This window comes from Delphinus delphis, chromosome 17 (genome assembly GCF_949987515.2).
Source record: "Delphinus delphis chromosome 17, mDelDel1.2, whole genome shotgun sequence".
NCBI lineage: Eukaryota > Metazoa > Chordata > Mammalia > Artiodactyla > Delphinidae > Delphinus > Delphinus delphis.
In genome coordinates this window covers 46,388,779-46,405,355 of record NC_082699.1, presented here as the reverse complement: position 1 = coordinate 46,405,355, position 16,577 = coordinate 46,388,779, and the positions used below count along the sequence as shown (strand labels likewise).

General features: G+C 36.4%; 1 protein-coding gene across 4 annotated transcripts in view; it reads left to right on the top strand.

Moving 5' to 3' along the window:
* The window catches only part of UBR5 (ubiquitin protein ligase E3 component n-recognin 5), a 141,644-nt gene that overhangs the window by 64,611 nt on the left and 60,456 nt on the right, over positions 1 to 16,577 (top strand). For all 4 annotated transcript variants that reach the window (XM_059995013.1, XM_059995010.1, XM_059995011.1 and 1 more), the window contains exons 12-21: positions 346 to 500; positions 1,819 to 1,936; positions 5,091 to 5,275; positions 8,419 to 8,528; positions 9,366 to 9,478; positions 10,497 to 10,640; positions 10,726 to 10,837; positions 11,084 to 11,238; positions 11,499 to 11,696; positions 16,233 to 16,443. In XM_059995013.1, coding sequence (XP_059850996.1) covers positions 346 to 500; positions 1,819 to 1,936; positions 5,091 to 5,275; positions 8,419 to 8,528; positions 9,366 to 9,478; positions 10,497 to 10,640; positions 10,726 to 10,837; positions 11,084 to 11,238; positions 11,499 to 11,696; positions 16,233 to 16,443 — 1,501 coding nt within the window. The remainder of the gene's footprint in view (positions 1 to 345; positions 501 to 1,818; positions 1,937 to 5,090; positions 5,276 to 8,418; positions 8,529 to 9,365; positions 9,479 to 10,496; positions 10,641 to 10,725; positions 10,838 to 11,083; positions 11,239 to 11,498; positions 11,697 to 16,232; positions 16,444 to 16,577) is intronic.

The window sequence follows — 16,577 nt, the reverse complement described above, 5'->3', positions numbered from 1 at the left end:
ACTACAGTATATAGATTGAGGAAGTATGGATATTATATCTCAGATTATCAGTGTGACTTTAGAGTCACTAAATTCGTTTAAAAATTGTTGGAGCAGATATGGACTTTAAATTAATGCCTTAGAGATGGCTTTTAGACATTTATTTCAATAACTAGTATTTTGATTGACTTGCGTGAAGAAAGTATTTTAGTTTCTAGTCTTATTAAGGAGCTTTTCTGAATTACTTTTTTTTCTAGCCTTTAGAATTCCAGTCCAGAGTGTAGGTATTCCTTACCCTCGTTTTGACCACAATCCTTTTGAAAAGATTACTTGTTTTTATTTAATCCTCTGGTGTTTTATCTTTAGGTTGCTACATGGGTAGATGAAACTTTAAGTTCTGTGGCTTCTAAATTAGAGCACACCGCACAGACTTACTCAGAACTTCAAGGAGAACGGATTGTTTCTTTACATTGCTGTGCCCTTTATACCTGCGCACAGCTAGAGAACAATTTATATTGGTGGTGAGTATCACAGAGGGGGGTATTTCATATCAGTGGATGCTTTTATGTACACAGATAGGTGCTTTGAGTAGTGGAATACCAACAGAGAAGGTCAGTTGAAAGATAATGCTTTAGACTCACAGAAAACAAACATATGGTTACCAAAGGGGAAAGGGGGTAGGGGAGAGATAAACTAGGAGTCTGGGATTGGCAGATAGAAACTGCTCTATAGAAAATAGACACACAACAAGGTCCTACTGTATAGCACAGAGAACTATATACAATATCCTGTAATAAACCATAATGGTAAAGAATATGAAAAAGAATATTATGTATAGAATATGAAAAAGAATATATATATATTTTGACCACAATCCTTTTGAAAAGATTACTTGTTTTTATTTATATTTTATATGTGTATATATATTCTTTTTCATATTCTATATATAGAATATACATCTAATATTCGTATATATTTCACATTTTTTATATATATATATATATATATATATAATGTAATATAATAACTGAATCACTTTGGTGTATACCAGAAACTAACACATCATTGTAAATCAACTATACTTCAATTAAAAAAAAAAAAGCTAATGCTTTATAGAGAGGGAAATTTTCACTTTGGAGCAAAGTAACATTGGAAAAAACCCTTAAGATAAAGAAAAGCTTATAAAAATAATACATACTTAGTGACTATAATTATGAAGTTTTTAAAAGGTATAAAGTAGAAACAAAAATCACCTATAATCCTACAACCCAAATGTAACTACTATTAACATTTTGGGAGTATTTTATTAATCTTTTTTTTTTCCTATATATAAACGTGTACTTTGCTTTTATTTAATTAGAAACTTAGAGTGTTTTTCATACTTTTTTCATTTAACAGCTACATAAAATATAATTTTAAAGGTTATTAAAGTATGTCATTGTATGAATATTCTGTGCCTCATTTAATTATTCCTTTAATGTTCGAAAGGGGCTTCAAATGTATTTTCTGTTGTGTTTTAGGGAATTATCAGCAACTTTGCATTGGCAGAAGTAATGTATAGGGGAATTTACTAATGAAACAGAATTATTTGGAAGTAAATATCAAATGATGAATTTCCTGTGACTTTTAATCCTAAATGTTTAATAAAAGTGGACCCAGTTATGTATTGTAAACCTGTGATCAAGTTATGATTATTAATAAGTTACACATGCTAATATTATACTGAGGCAAAAATATTAGAGAAGGAATATACAAGTAATACTTAAATATAATGTGTATAATTTCAGATTTATTTAATGGGCTTCTTCGCCGCTTATTTGTCCAATTTTTGCTTTTCAGGGGTGTAGTCCCTTTTAGTCAAAGGAAAAAAATGTTAGAGAAAGCTAGAGCAAAAAACAAAAAGCCCAAATCTAGTGCTGGTATTTCTTCAATGCCGAACATCACTGTTGGTACCCAGGTAAGTGGTTAGAATTAAGTCTGTCCTGAGACTTCTCTGGTGGTCTTCCTTGGGTAAGTCTCCACGCTCCTAATGCAGGGGGCCCCAGATTTGATCCCTGGTCGGGGAACTAGATCCCACATGCATGCCCGCCACTAAGAGTTCATACGCTGCAACTAAGAAGTCCGCGTACCTCAACTAAGAAGTCTGCATACTGCAGGCAAAATAAATAAATACATATTAAAAAAAAAAAGAATTAAGTCTGTCCTAAGGGACATTGTTGCTCATCAAAATCATTTCTTCCCCTGTAATTAATTCCCCTGTAGGCAGTTTTATAAATGAATGTCATTTGAAGGACCTGGTTCCAGTAGTATGTATGTGCCACATCACTTTTCACTCAATAGCTGAGTAACATAGATTCTGCCCTGATGTCAGCTGGTTTTCCTGTGGGACAGGAATCTCAGATTAGCCTGGTTTTAAGAATCATTTGGTACTTAAATGTAGAGTTTAAAAATGTAGAGTCTGGAGCCCCTTGCCTGAATTATTCTTTCAGTTGGTTGGTGGTAGGACACAGGCTTCCTTATGTGTCACAAACATCCCAGATGATTCTTATGACCAAGCAGTTTGAAAGATACTGCTCTCTGGCAATATTGTCAGCATGAGGCAGGAGTCTTCGTCAAATCCTCGTGTTTCTACTAGTTTCTGAGATGGTTTTAGCCTCTTATATATATATCTTATGGAATGTGATTTTCTAGTACCCCAATGGTTCTCAAAGTGTGGTCCAAGGACTCCTGCTGGCTTCTCAGCCCTTTTGGGGGATCTGAGAGTCCTTCTTTTTCCAGTTACCTATCTGTGTAAGGCTGAGTTGTCATCATATACTTTAGCTAAAGTAACATATTACAGCAAATTGAATGCAGGAGCATACATGGGACTCCAGCTGTCTTCCATTAAATTAGACATTAAGAGATTTGCAAAAATGTAAACAATGCCACTTTTCTTGCTGATTTTTTAAAAAATGTAGTTATTTTTATAAATTATATTAACATGGGGTTTATTAATATTAAATAGTTAAAATTTTCAGTTTTAATTACTAATACATTAAATACCAACTATATATGACCCACATAAACAAAAGATTTGGGGATTCTTGGTAATATTTAAAAAGGGGAGACGGTCCTGAGACCAAAAGAGTCTGAACGCTACCGTTATACTTCTAATTCATTAGATTCTGTTAGAAATTTATCTTCGGGTTAAAAGTCGATATTTATATTCATTATAGCAAGTGCTGCAATGAGTGTTTAAGGACTTTATAATCCCTAACGCTTAGACAAGTGTTGGGTTTTGTGACGTAACATGGCACTAATTTCCTCATCTAGCACTTTTTTTTCAATTCAGCTTTTTCTCATCACTGTAAGGTGGTATCATGTTTACATTACCTATGTCTTAAAAAGTAATCACTGCTTTAGCTGTTACTTTTCTCCAAAACTCAGCTTATGTACTTCTTATTTTTGTTTGGGACTCCCATTTGTTTTGGTCCTATTCATGGTTGTCTTGTTCTGACTCCTTTGTTGGCCTTCCAACTAGGAAGTTTTCAGCAATTACCCATTATTTTGAATATTGTTGTTTAGTCTTCATTATTTACATCAGTTGGTTTGGACAGATCTCTCTTTTCTAGGAGCTCCCTTTTTCTTATTCAGTTCACATTACTGATTTCTCATGTTTTCAAAGTTCCTTATTTATTAGACTCACATATTAGCAGAATATCCTGGCAGATGCCTTATTAGCATGTAGGATGACATTACTATAGACAGGGAGGGTAGAAAAATCCTTTAAAGATGCACTGAAGAAAAGTTTTAAGCAATAGCTTGGCACTAAATTGGTGAAAAATAGCAGCATATTCCAATACTTTGGTATAGAATAAGATTTTGTTTTAAAGTGTAGAAAACTGGAGGTTTAAGACAGTCATGGCCACATAATGGGGAAATCGTTCATATGTTAACATCAGAAAGAATGGTCGATCAGTTAAGAGTTTGCAGCCGCACCTGCACTCACAGATCATAATTGTGGAGAGTAGTATGTTTAGCAAATATTCATTTCATGTCTTCTTATATGCTGGATATACACCTCCTTGTCTCTAAGGTGCATTTATTTTTATAAGAAGGTGTTAATGGATAACTTCTAATATATCTTGCCACATTTCTTTGACAATTACAGCCTTCTTTCTTGTTGATCCTCTTTCAGTATTTAAGCTTTCACCAGTATTTTCCAAAAATTTATGGATGAAACCTCTCTTTAAGTCAACCTAAGCAGGACATACCCTTTTCAAGAAGTCGGCTCTTCTGAACTATTCATTCTATGCCACAGAGCTATATTTAGTGACACACAACTATTCTTTGACAGAACTCCTGCTCTGTGTCAGTATTTCCAGTTCCTGTACTTCTCAAATGTACCACCTTCTTAAGACTGTGTGACTTATATTTAATTATAAATTGACAAAAAACATGATCATCATATAGTCCACTGTCAAATATAACATAATCGTTAGTCACTGGATGACTGAACAGAAAGTAAGATTGGGCTGCTTTAGAATCAAAAGAGATTTCCAGAAATAATGTTCATACCTCATTTTGAGTTACTGTTGGTGCATTTGGCAGTGTCACCTTAGAGGTTATTGGTTTTAGAGTATGACCTAGGGGTGCTCCATGGCAGTGAAGATTTATAGGTTATTCACTGCTGAACTCAGTTAACTTCTAACACTAATGTCTACATATTCTTTTTCTAATTTAAGAGAAAACTTATATTATTCAGTGAAAATTCTGGCTTGTAGGAAACAACAGTCTTCTGAGGGAAACAAGTATCGGTAGAGTTGAAGTTATGGAGCCTATATATAGCATCATGAATTAAGGAAGAAAATAATTTCAAATTATAAGAAACAGATAAAAAAATGTAATTGTTCACATTTCACTTTTTAAATAATAACCTTTTTAGTTTCTTCTCTGCTATTTCTCTTCTGTGTCCTTGTGGCAGAATGGTCAGGTTATTTGCTGCATGAAATTTTAAAGTTCATTTTTAGCAAATGTGCCAATTATTCCTGCTCCATAATTTGGGAACACGTAACTCCTCTAGTTTGTTTTAAAATTGTCATCTTGATGGTGATTTTTCTTTTGTTTGCTAGGTATGCCTAAGAAATAATCCTCTCTATCATGCTGGAGCAGTTGCATTTTCAATTAGTGCTGGGATTCCTAAAGTTGGTGTCTTAATGGAGTCAGTTTGGAATATGAATGATAGCTGTAGGTTTCAGCTTAGATCTCCTGAGAGCTTGAAAAGCATGGACAAAGCTAGCAAAACTACTGAAGCTAAGTAAGTACTATGCCCTAACTAATCTTGATTTAACATCAGTTTCTAGTTTGCTCTGTATGTGAAGGGGGGTACCAAGGAGACTTAGAGGTGTACAGTGACTTAGACAAGTGTTAACGTGAGGGGGTCTTATTAAGATCCCCATGAATTTTCAAAGGAATTGGTAAAATTTACTGTTTGCAAATTGGTTAATATTTGTATATTATAGTTATTCTTAATGTTTGGTGGCCAGAATGGCAGTGTAGGGTTCTCTTTTGATGTCTTTGTTTTGTCATTAGAGTTCATCCTTGGAAGGTGTTGTATAGCAGTGATAATATGTTCAGCCATACTGTCTTAGGCAGACATTTTCCTCCTCTCTCCATGTATAATCATCTTAATTTCTACCAAACATCTTGCCTGCATCTTGATCATTGAAAGGGTTTTACAGGTTAATGTGCTTGGGGAGGGAAATTCTATAAAGGATTTGTAAACTTTTGGGTTGGGGGGGATATGTGAACAGAAATACCACTGAATTGTGTATAACCCACATTCTGGGGCTGGCTTACTGTTTGGGAGCCAGGTACACAGATCTTAACACCTGTACTTTTAGAAGCATCTACTCATCTTTATGATTTGGTTGTTTGGTACATGATCTTAAACACTTTAGTAAAGTTTCAAAATTACTTTTTTTTTAATGTTGTAAAAATACATGAGCATTATAGAAACGTGGAAGAGTAATATAATATCACATTCCAGAAATAGCATTTTAAATATTTTGGTATACTATTTTCTTTCATTCTAAATTATACAAGCATTGAAAAGAAATGATTGGGACTGTACTATACATAATAGATTTTTAAAGTTTCGAAATTTTTTGCTTAAATTAATGTAATGATTGTACAAGGATTACTGTTAAAATAAGTTTAAAGATATTCTTTTATAAACCAAAGCTACTGTAATTTATGCCTAATTAAGTTTTTTGCTTATTTTGTGCTCTCTGTCTTGTTTTTATTTTTTAAATTTATTTATTTTTTTGTTTTAGAATATGTTTATTCAATTAAATGGATTTATAATACTTTATATTAAAGTGCAAGACACGGTGTGGATATTTTCCAAGCACATGAATTTCAGCTGGCACTAGATTTATAAGGAACCCGTGTAAGAGAAAAAGGTTTTTTAGAATCCTCTTCCTTATCTAGCCCATATTAGCTGATCGAATTGAGCATTCTTATACCAGACTCTAGACACTTGCTTTTTAAAGGCTTACTTCATTGCAGGCAAAGGCATAAGTGAAAATACCACATTGCCATCTCCCCTAAACTCCCACGTTTTATCCCAGGGTAGGTCATACTCTTGGTCTGGGTGTTTAGCACGATGGTGGAGATGCTTGTTGATGGCTAGTGATACATGACTTCTCTTAGGTCATAAGTTGATCCTTGCTTGGCAGCTCTCTTCCTTTGCTTCTTCAAAGGGAGAAACCAAAGTGTTGAGTAGGATGTGACATGCCATCTTTTTTTTTTAACGTCTTTATTGGAGTATAATTGCCTTACAGTGGCGTGTTAGTTTCTGCTGTATAACAAAGTGAATCAGCTATACATATACATATATCCCCATATCCCCTCCCTCTTGCGTCTCCCTCCCACCCTCCCTATCCCACCCCTCTAGGTGGTCACAAGGCACCGAGCTGATCTCCCTGTGCTATGCGGCTGCTTCCCACTAGCTATCTACCTTACGTTTGGTAGTGTATATGTGTCCATGCCACTCTCTCACTTTGTCACAGCTTACCCTTCCCCCTCCCCATATCCTCAAGTCCATTCTCTAGTAGGTCTGTGTCTTTATTCCCATCTTGCCCCTAGATTCTTCATGATCCTTTTTTTTTCTTTTTTTAGATTCCATATATTGTCTTGTTTTTAAAAATAGGTGGATAGACTTTCCCTCTATTTGCATTGATTGTTTTTATCCTAGAAATAAAAGTAGCAAAATACATTTTCATTGTTTATGAAACTTTGTAAAGAGCATTTGAAATCTTTTTGATGTGCACAAATAGAAAACGAGATTAAAATAGGATGTGGTATTTATATCCTGTGATTTATTAAGTTTTTCAGAACCTTCCTTGAAATTTGCCTTCTTTATTAATAAACTTGGTAAAAGAGCTAAGTGAAATTAAATGTTAAGAAGATAATCATTTTCATGTCAGTAGACTCTTATAGTCATGGAAACGTGCTGACTTTAAGCGTGCTCGTGATGAGTCAGTACTGGCTTGCTTCCACTGTCACAGGATTTGCAGAGCAGCCATGAGTGTTCATGTGTGCTTGTACTGAGAACTTTGCTAAGATGCTGGTAAAAATAACGCTGTTTTTCTATGGACTATTTCTAAACTCAGGTGAAATTCCTGGTGGGGTTAATAGCAGATGAGGGGGTTAAGATGATAGCCCTGATTATAATATATGCCAGCATAATCTATATATAACAAATTTCTGAGTAATACATGACTTTTCTCTCTAAAAATTGACTTCTGCCTTTTAATGAATAAAAATATATTTTTACCATCTGTAGAATATTATGTAGTTGCTATAGTTATCTTCTCGAGTACAGCATTAATGAAATAACTCAAGGAAGAGGGATAGTTTATTAATACTATAATTTCTCATTTCAGTTATAGCAGGTGATTATTCTTGGACCATCTGGTGGTAAAGTTTTGTAAGCCATTGCAAGGAGAGTTCCTTCTTTGAACTCTAGGAAATTAATGATATAGTAGACTTTTTATTTATTTGCCTTTATCATCTTTTCAGTTAAATTGCAGTGTCCAAGTCAGGATTTACTGAAGTGTGAAACTTCTTTCTCAAGAGGCTTATGATAAAGCTATATTGATAAATTGAGTGTAGCTTTTGTTGTTATTCCTAGATGAGGCTTATCTGAACCATTGTTCCACGTTGTTGATAGCTTCACATAGTATATTTCTTTCCTATTTTAAAACATTAAGAAAAATTTGAAGTATGCAATGTGTATCTTTTTCAGTTTGCATCCTAAAGAATAACCATTTTGTATAAGTTTTTACTATTTCATTCCCTAATGAGAATAAACTTGAGTCTTAAAAATAAGCCATTCGACAGGTTCCTAATATGTCATTTTCCTAATTATAAGGAGAATCTTATTTCTAATTGCAGGCCTGAAAGTAAGCAGGAACCTGTGAAAACAGAAATGGGTCCTCCACCATCTCCAGCATCCACGTGTAGTGATGCATCCTCCATTGCCAGCAGTGCATCAATGCCGTATAGTAAGTTTTATGTGTAGTACACATTGGTCAAAGTAAGATCCCAGGCAGAGAGCTGTGTTCAGTTTGTTTCTGATTTGAGGCAACTCAGACCATTTTTAATATCTTTTAATATAAATTGTGTTCCTACTAGTTTGATTTTTTTCAATGTGCAACTTTATTTAAATAGAAAAACAGTATTTACAGTGTTGCGTATTCTTGTTGTTTTTGCGAGTTATAATTTGCTGCAATATGTAAAGTGCATTGCAGTAATAGAAGGAAATAATTGCCCCTCTAGAATATCTGCCTACCTTTGTTGGGACTATTATTGTAGATTGGTTATGGCTTGGTCACAACTTCCGCTCAGAATTTGTAGAATTTAAAAACCTAGATTTACTACTGCACCTTGGATTTAAAGAATTTTTTTTAAAAAAGCTTACCAAAGTACATTTATTTTCTAGTTTTAATTGCTTTGTACTTGAGGAAATTGAAAGTTTTTAATAGTCATGTGCTAGTTTTAAGAACAGCCCAACAGATCCTCCTTTTTAAACATGGGTCCGATAGCCCTAATTTTGAGGGTCCAGAATAAGTTTAAAATTTTTAAATACTTCTTTGCAGTTGTTTATAGTAGTGTTAATATTGTTAGGCATTAACAAACATGGATATTTTTCACTATGAATTCATTTAAAGTGGAAGTTAGTTATGAAAGCTCAATTCATAAAGCAGTAGTTCATGAAATTTATTTAGATGTCTCAGTTATGTATCCCTTTACAAATGATCTTTTTTCATATATTTAGATGAAATCTATAAAGTCTCTTTCACATTTTCTTTTTGGTACTTACCATTTTGTTGTTGTCTAAGAACGACGACGGTCCACCCCTGCCCCAAAAGAGGAGGAAAAGGTGAACGAAGAGCAGTGGTCTCTTCGGGAAGTCGTTTTTGTGGAAGATGTTAAGAATGTTCCTGTTGGCAAGGTTTGTTCAGAATGTCTAAGAATTAGTTACTAACTGAACTATAATGGTATTGGTTATCGAAGAACTTACGGTTGGTGAGTGCTCATCAGCCCTTTCCTCAAGGCTGCTTTATTTATCACCTCTAATGATCTCTTTAGTCCCATCCTTTAATCTGATGCACGTATCTCCTTTGTCCCTGACAGATGAACTGAAGATTATTATACCTCTCCTTGAGCATTTATGGTGATATTCTGCTTTTTTTAAAAAGTGTTATTTTGGAATAATTTTAGATTTACAGAAAAGTTGCTAAGAGATAATAACATTACTTTTTGATACAGTCCATTCTTTGGGACTTATACAGTTTTAATGGAGATGATCTTCCATAACATTTAAAAATCTTGCTACTGTCTTTAAGCTTCCACTTTCTCTTCCCTTCTTCCTGGAGAGGGTCTTGCCTCCTAAGAAACCAAGTGAGTAGAGTTCATCAGCTGGAATGCCATTAATTTCACCTTTGTCCTTTCACATTCTTAAAAACAAAATGGGACTATAGCTGTAGAATACCTGCAAAGTAACTTTTCCTGATTGCTCTTTAGTTTGTGAAATGGAATGGTCTTTCATTTGGACTTAAAGGGCAGAGTAGATACATCATGTCCTGCAATTTACAAAGGCCTTTTGATTTCAAATAGAACTGTAGTTTACGGGCAGCTATGTTTTTCTAAGACGATCACATTGGCTTAAAATCAAAAGCAGTAAGTAGCAGAGGTAGGACTCAAGTATTCTGGTTTCAAGTCCTGTGCTTGGCTTTCTGTGCATTGCTCACTCTACCTATGTTGTCTGTGGATAATATGTCATGGAAGTAGATGTCAACAGTATATTTGGTGAGTGTGTTCAGGTTAATTTTACAACTTGACGATCATTGAAGAAACATACTCATAAGGAATTAAGTGCCTTCAGTGTTAAATTGGTTCAATGACTCTAACTTGCATATTGATTTCATATGAGTTAGTGTTAACATTTATCGTATTTACCTGTATTCTAGGTGCTGAAAGTGGATGGAGCCTATGTTGCTGTAAAATTTCCAGGAACGTCCAGTAATACAAACTGTCAAAACAACTCTGGTTCAGATGCTGACCCTTCTTCTCTCCTTCAGGATTGTAGGTTACTTAGAATTGATGAACTGCAGGTAAGTGTAGAGGACTCACTCAGCAGGTGAATGTCGGGACCCTGAGTATGTTACAGATTTGAGAGCAAAATTCCTTGTCATGCAGGTTGTCAAAACTGGAGGAACACCAAAAGTTCCTGACTGTTTCCAAAGGACTCCTAAAAAGCTTTGTATACCTGAAAAAACAGAAATATTAGCAGTAAATGTGGATTCCAAAGGTAAAAGATTTTGTAACTTTTCTAACTGGCATACTCCATGTTCTATTAATACTTGTGCAGTGAATGGGAATTAGATAAAGTGGTTTGGGGCATTTGGCAGTTTTTGTCTCCTGTGTGTAACGTTATGGAATGAAATGTATCTACATTTGAAATGTGGCTAGAGATGTAAAATTTGGTAGGTACTTACTAGAGTTCACTAAGGATGTGTAACATTTTTTTTTTTTTAACATTTATGTGTTTCTGAAGGTGTGCATGCTGTTTTGAAGACTGGAAATTGGGTACGGTACTGTATCTTTGATCTTGCTACAGGAAAAGCAGAACAGGAAAATAATTTCCCTACAAGCAGCATTGCTTTCCTTGGTCAGAATGAGAGGAATGTAGCCATCTTTACTGCTGGACAGGTATAGAGGCTTATTTTTGCTTTTGAAAATTTATATGACAACATTGGCATTTTTGTGATGCTTAGGGTTTGGCTCTAGTTTGCTTGTTATTAAACATTGAAGAATTTAGAATATTCAACATATTTTAATATTAAGTTTCTTATTTGGTCACTATTACAAACATATAAAATCTAATTTGAAAATAAATATAACTATTGTAAAAATCAGACATAACATTTTTGATTGGGAGCCAAACTTTTTAATTTTCACCTCTATTATAGGAGTCTCCTATTATTCTTCGAGATGGAAATGGCACTATCTACCCCATGGCCAAAGATTGCATGGGAGGAATAAGGGATCCTGATTGGCTTGATCTTCCACCTATTAGTAGTCTTGGAATGGGTGTACATTCTTTAATAAATCTTCCTGCCAATTCAACAATCAAAAAGAAAGCTGCTATTATCATCATGGCTGTAGAGGTAATCTGACTTTTGAAACTACTTGGCATTTCAATTCAGAAGGCACTGCTGGAGTCTAGGGAAACAATCTTGAATAGATCATTCATTGCCGGTTCCCTATGGGAACTAATAGTCTATTAGGACAAGAGAGATGCGTATACCATTGATTACAGTGTGATTTAAGCGTTTGAGTAAGGCATGCATAATGTTGTAGAAGTACAAAAGGGAGGGCTGTAAATCAAACTGTGACTGTAGAGGCTTCTCTGAGGAGGTGATACCTGGATATAGTTTTAAAGAATCAGATAAGGGGTCTCCTAGACGCAGGATGAAGGTAGGAAGTGTTATCCCAGGCACAAAGAGCAGCCTTTGTGAATCTCAGAATGTACATGTTGGGAGAACATGTACATTCTTCTGATATAACTAGAAGGTAGGGCTTATACGGATCAATGAGTGGCAAGTGATAAGGTGGGAGAAAGGCACTGGGGTGCCTTGTGCGTTAACCTAAGGGGCCTGAGCATTCCCCTGAAAGCTAGGAGGAGAAGGATTTTAAGCTGGTTTTTTTTGTGTGTTTTTAAAGAAGATGAGCAGTGGATGGAGAACAGAAGTTTAGAGACCAGATAAAAAAGCTAATGTAATTATCCATGTTAGAAACAAAGTAAGCTTGAACTCTTTTTTTTTTTTTTTTTTTTTTTTTTTTTGCGGTACGCGGGCCTCTCACTGCTGTGGCTTCTCCCGCTGCGGAGCACAGGCTCCGGACGCGCAGGCTCAGCGGCCATGGCTCATGGGCCCAGCCGCTCCGCGGCATGTGGGATCTTCCTGGACCGGGGCACGAACCTGTGTCCCCTGCATCGGCAGGCAGACTCTCAACCACTGCACCACCAGGGAAGCCCTAAGCTTGAACTCTTGGAAATAAGGAAGAGGGGATGGATTTAAGAGATCTTAAGGAAGTAGAAGCTCTAAAGCTTGGTGACAGGATGTCAGCAGTAAATGAAAGGAAGGGGTTGTAAAGCTTCTGATTTAGGTGTGGATGATAGGGAAATGAAAAATTGGAGAAACTGGAAATTCTCTGGTGGTCCAGTGGTTGTGGCTCCCCGCTTCCACTGCAGGGGGCACGGGTTCGTTCAATCCCTGGTCAGGGAACTAGAATCCCGCATGCCGTGCGGTGCAGCCAAAAAACCCCAGAAAAATAGGAAAAACAAATGGGATAAGGGGAAAGGATGAGTTTAGTTTTGAACATACTGTGGTTGAGATGTTTGTATTTGTTAGATGTGGAGGCAACACCACTGGAAGTTATTGGAGCAATTTGAGCAGAGAATGACCTGATTTGCTTTACATTTTCAAAAGGTCATTGCTGACCCGCTGAGAATACAAGGGGGATGGGTTGGAAGTAGGGAGGCCAGTTAGGAGGCTATTAAAAGAATTCAGGTGGAAGGTGATGTTGGCTTGACCCAGGAGGTGGAATAATAAGTGATTAGACTGTAGATATACTAGATACGTTTTAAAGTAGAGCCAACAGGATTTGCTTATGGCTAAATATAGGGTGTCAAATAGAGGAAGCAGAGGGCAAAAGGTTTTGAAGAGTGAAGTTGCTGTTTATCGAGATGAAGACTGTAGGATTGAAGCAGGTTCTGGGGGGTGAGATCAGGAGTTTAAGATTCTTATCAGATAGCCAAGAGGAGATGGTGAATAGAGTTAGATGTGTAAGTTGGAAGACCAGGAGAGAGGGGACCAAGCTGGAGAAGTGTACTTAGGAGTTGTCAGTATATCTGTGATATTTAAAGGACTTATACTGAATGAGATTACTAAAGTCTTGGAGGAGAAAAAAGATCTAAGGCCTGAGCCATGAAAATAGTCTCAGCATTTAAATACCAGGAGATAAAAAGAAACCTGCATGAGAGACTGAGAAGGAATTGGAGGGAAACGAATGAGTTTTGTCTTGGAAGCTAAGCAAAGAGCATGTGTCAAGCAGGATGTGTTGTTGAAGTGTATGAAATGATGCCGTAGGACAGTAGGGCGTGTACTGAATACTGACTTTTGCGTTTGGCTCCATCTAGGTCATTGTTGACAGTGGGGATGCAGGCCTGATTTAGAGTGAGCTAAGGAGAAAATGGGAGTTGAGGAACTTAGACAACTCTTTTGAGGAATCTTTCTATAAAAGATAGAAATGGAGCTTAGAATGGGAGCTTATTTACCCTCCATTAGGTTGGAGGTGATAAGCAAACTTACTAGAACTGCATCTAAAATAATCTGAATCTAGGTGCTCCTGAGAGATACCCATGAGCTTTTGTTTAGAGACACAGTGCTCATATTCTTAGTTTAGCTTTAATTGTTAACCTACTAGACTAGTGGTTCCAAACTGGTAGGGGTATGGGGTTGAAGGAGGTGGTCGTGGTCTGAATGTGGCCCCTAGAAATAGACTTCACATCATTTAAAAATTCTTGATTGGTTGCCAGCATTCAAAAATCACAGAATTTGTATTTAAAACTCAGATTTTCAGGTGCTCTTAAAGAATTAGAAGATAATGGTGATATTGGGCCATTATAAAAACATTAAGTCCTCTTAGAGGCTATACATGGTGTCTCCAGTTCATTGCAGTTCCCACTATTTAAAATTTGTTGCTCTAAGTCCAAATGTTAGTCACCATTTATTTATTATACGGTTTGTGTTACCTTTCTTACAGCCAGCCTCCTCCACTCACTTATACTTTTGCATATGCTTCTGTAGGCATTTGATTCTATGACCCCTGCACTTTGTCAGCATCCCAAGGGTAGCGATAAAGTGTGCCATCATTTATCTTTCTAAATAGCCTTCATTTACTAGGGCTTGGTGCACGGTAGACGTGCAAGAAATTTTTGCTGAACTCTCTGCTTTGTGTTATAAGAATAAGTGACAACATACAGTGATGCAGGATAAACATAGTAAGCGTGGTATTGATACTGTCAGTGTGAGAGCCCATATACTGCCCAGCAGGTTGGAGATGAGAGCTCCCTGTAGAGCAGCTGCTTCAGCCAGATGACTGGCTGATTGCTTGAAAACATTCTATATATCACAGCAGTGTGCAGCAAAATATCTTAATTTTAGTTATTTTTAAATGTACTGCACTTTTCATTCTTTGGAGAGACTTTGACATATTCTCTCAACGTATTGATTAGTGCATATTTGCCACTAGACTTTGGCAAATTTAGTCTTATGTCGCCCACCTCATATTCTTGAACTGGAGCTTGCAATTTATGGGGTCACTTCAGGATCATAGTTCCACAGTCAGAATGGCTTATCTCACGTGTGTCAAGTACTGAAAACAGTTTTTTAGCTGTATTTTCTTGTGCCCTTCTTCCCCCATTGTTACTTCCTCTCATCCTCATAAGGTTGGGGGAAGGGATGGGTTATCTAGGCAATTTGTGGAGAGCTGCCAAGTTCAAAAGCATCTCTCTTCTTTCCTTTGTATTCCCACGCATTCTTTTCCCACCTGCTTTCTTCCAGTTCTCAATTTTATTTAAAATGAACAGATATGCTTGTTTTCCATAACTAATGCTTTACATTCAGTCGATTAAATATCCCATAACTATAGTTTACATTCTGAAAAAAGTACATTTGAACTCTTTGGTCTATTTATGCTGTGTCTTAAGTTTGTTTAGGCTGCTACAGACAGAGTGGCTTATAAACAACCGAAATTTACTTCTCATGGTTAAGGAAGGTGGGAAGTTCAAGATCAAGGTGTGGGCAGATTCGGTGTCTGATGAGGGCCCTTTCACTGGTTCACAGATGACCGTGTGTCCTCACACAGTGGAAAGGGAGAACTCTGGTCTCTTCAGCCCCCTTTAAGGGCAGTGATCACATTCATGAAGGCTCCACCCTCACGACCTAATGACTGTCCAGAGGCCCTACCTCCAAATACCATCCACATTGGGGATTGGGCTTCAACATGAACGGGGGGGGGAATATTCCATCCACAGCATGCTATTTCTCAGGTAGAAGATGATATATAAATACTTGATCATTACTACCATGTCTTTGACAGTGAAGTACATTAGTTGTCACCTTTGGGGATTGTGTCTGTCGTTATTTCTGGGGGGAGTTGAAGGTTTTGGCTTTCATGTACCATAGTGTGACGTAAATGTAACCTTAAAGAGCACAAGAAGGTGAGAATAAGCTTGGAATAAAATGTATACCCTATGCTTAATTGGTTAACAATATTAATAGAGTTCTAATTTGATAGTTATATATGATGTAAATAAGGGTGCTGTATAAACTATGATCTATAGGTCCAATCCAGCCACTCCCATTTATGCATTGTATATCTGGCTGCTTTCCTGCCACAGTTAGAGTTGAGTTAGTTGCAGAAGCTGAAGATATTTATTGGTCCTTTACATTCCTGTCAGTTGTATTCTGTGCTTAAGGGTACCTTCAAGTTCAGCTTCTTTTGCCAGGCCACCTTAAATTGTCTCTGTGTATCTGCAGAGCTGATTATATTATTGTGTTGGCCATGTGAACTTTTTGACATGTGTAATGTGCTGTACAAATTCATTGAAGTTTTTTTCCTAATTTGTCTGAGCACAGAAACAAACCTTAATGCAGCACATCCTACGCTGTGACTATGAGGCCTGTCGACAATATCTTATGAATCTTGAGCAAGCGGTTGTTTTAGAGCAGAATCTACAGATGCTACAGACATTCATCAGCCACAGATGTGATGGAAATCGAAATATTTTGCATGCTTGTGTATCAGTTTGCTTTCCAACCAGCAATAAGGAAACTAAAGAAGAAGAGGGTGAGATTAAGAACTGTAACATGATCTTTAAGAGGAATTTGGGGCAATTTTGAAAATATAAAAATTATTAAAGAAAATCACTGTAAAGAATTTGTATGTACTTTTACTTTGCTTTGTAAAATCTAGGAGTCTCA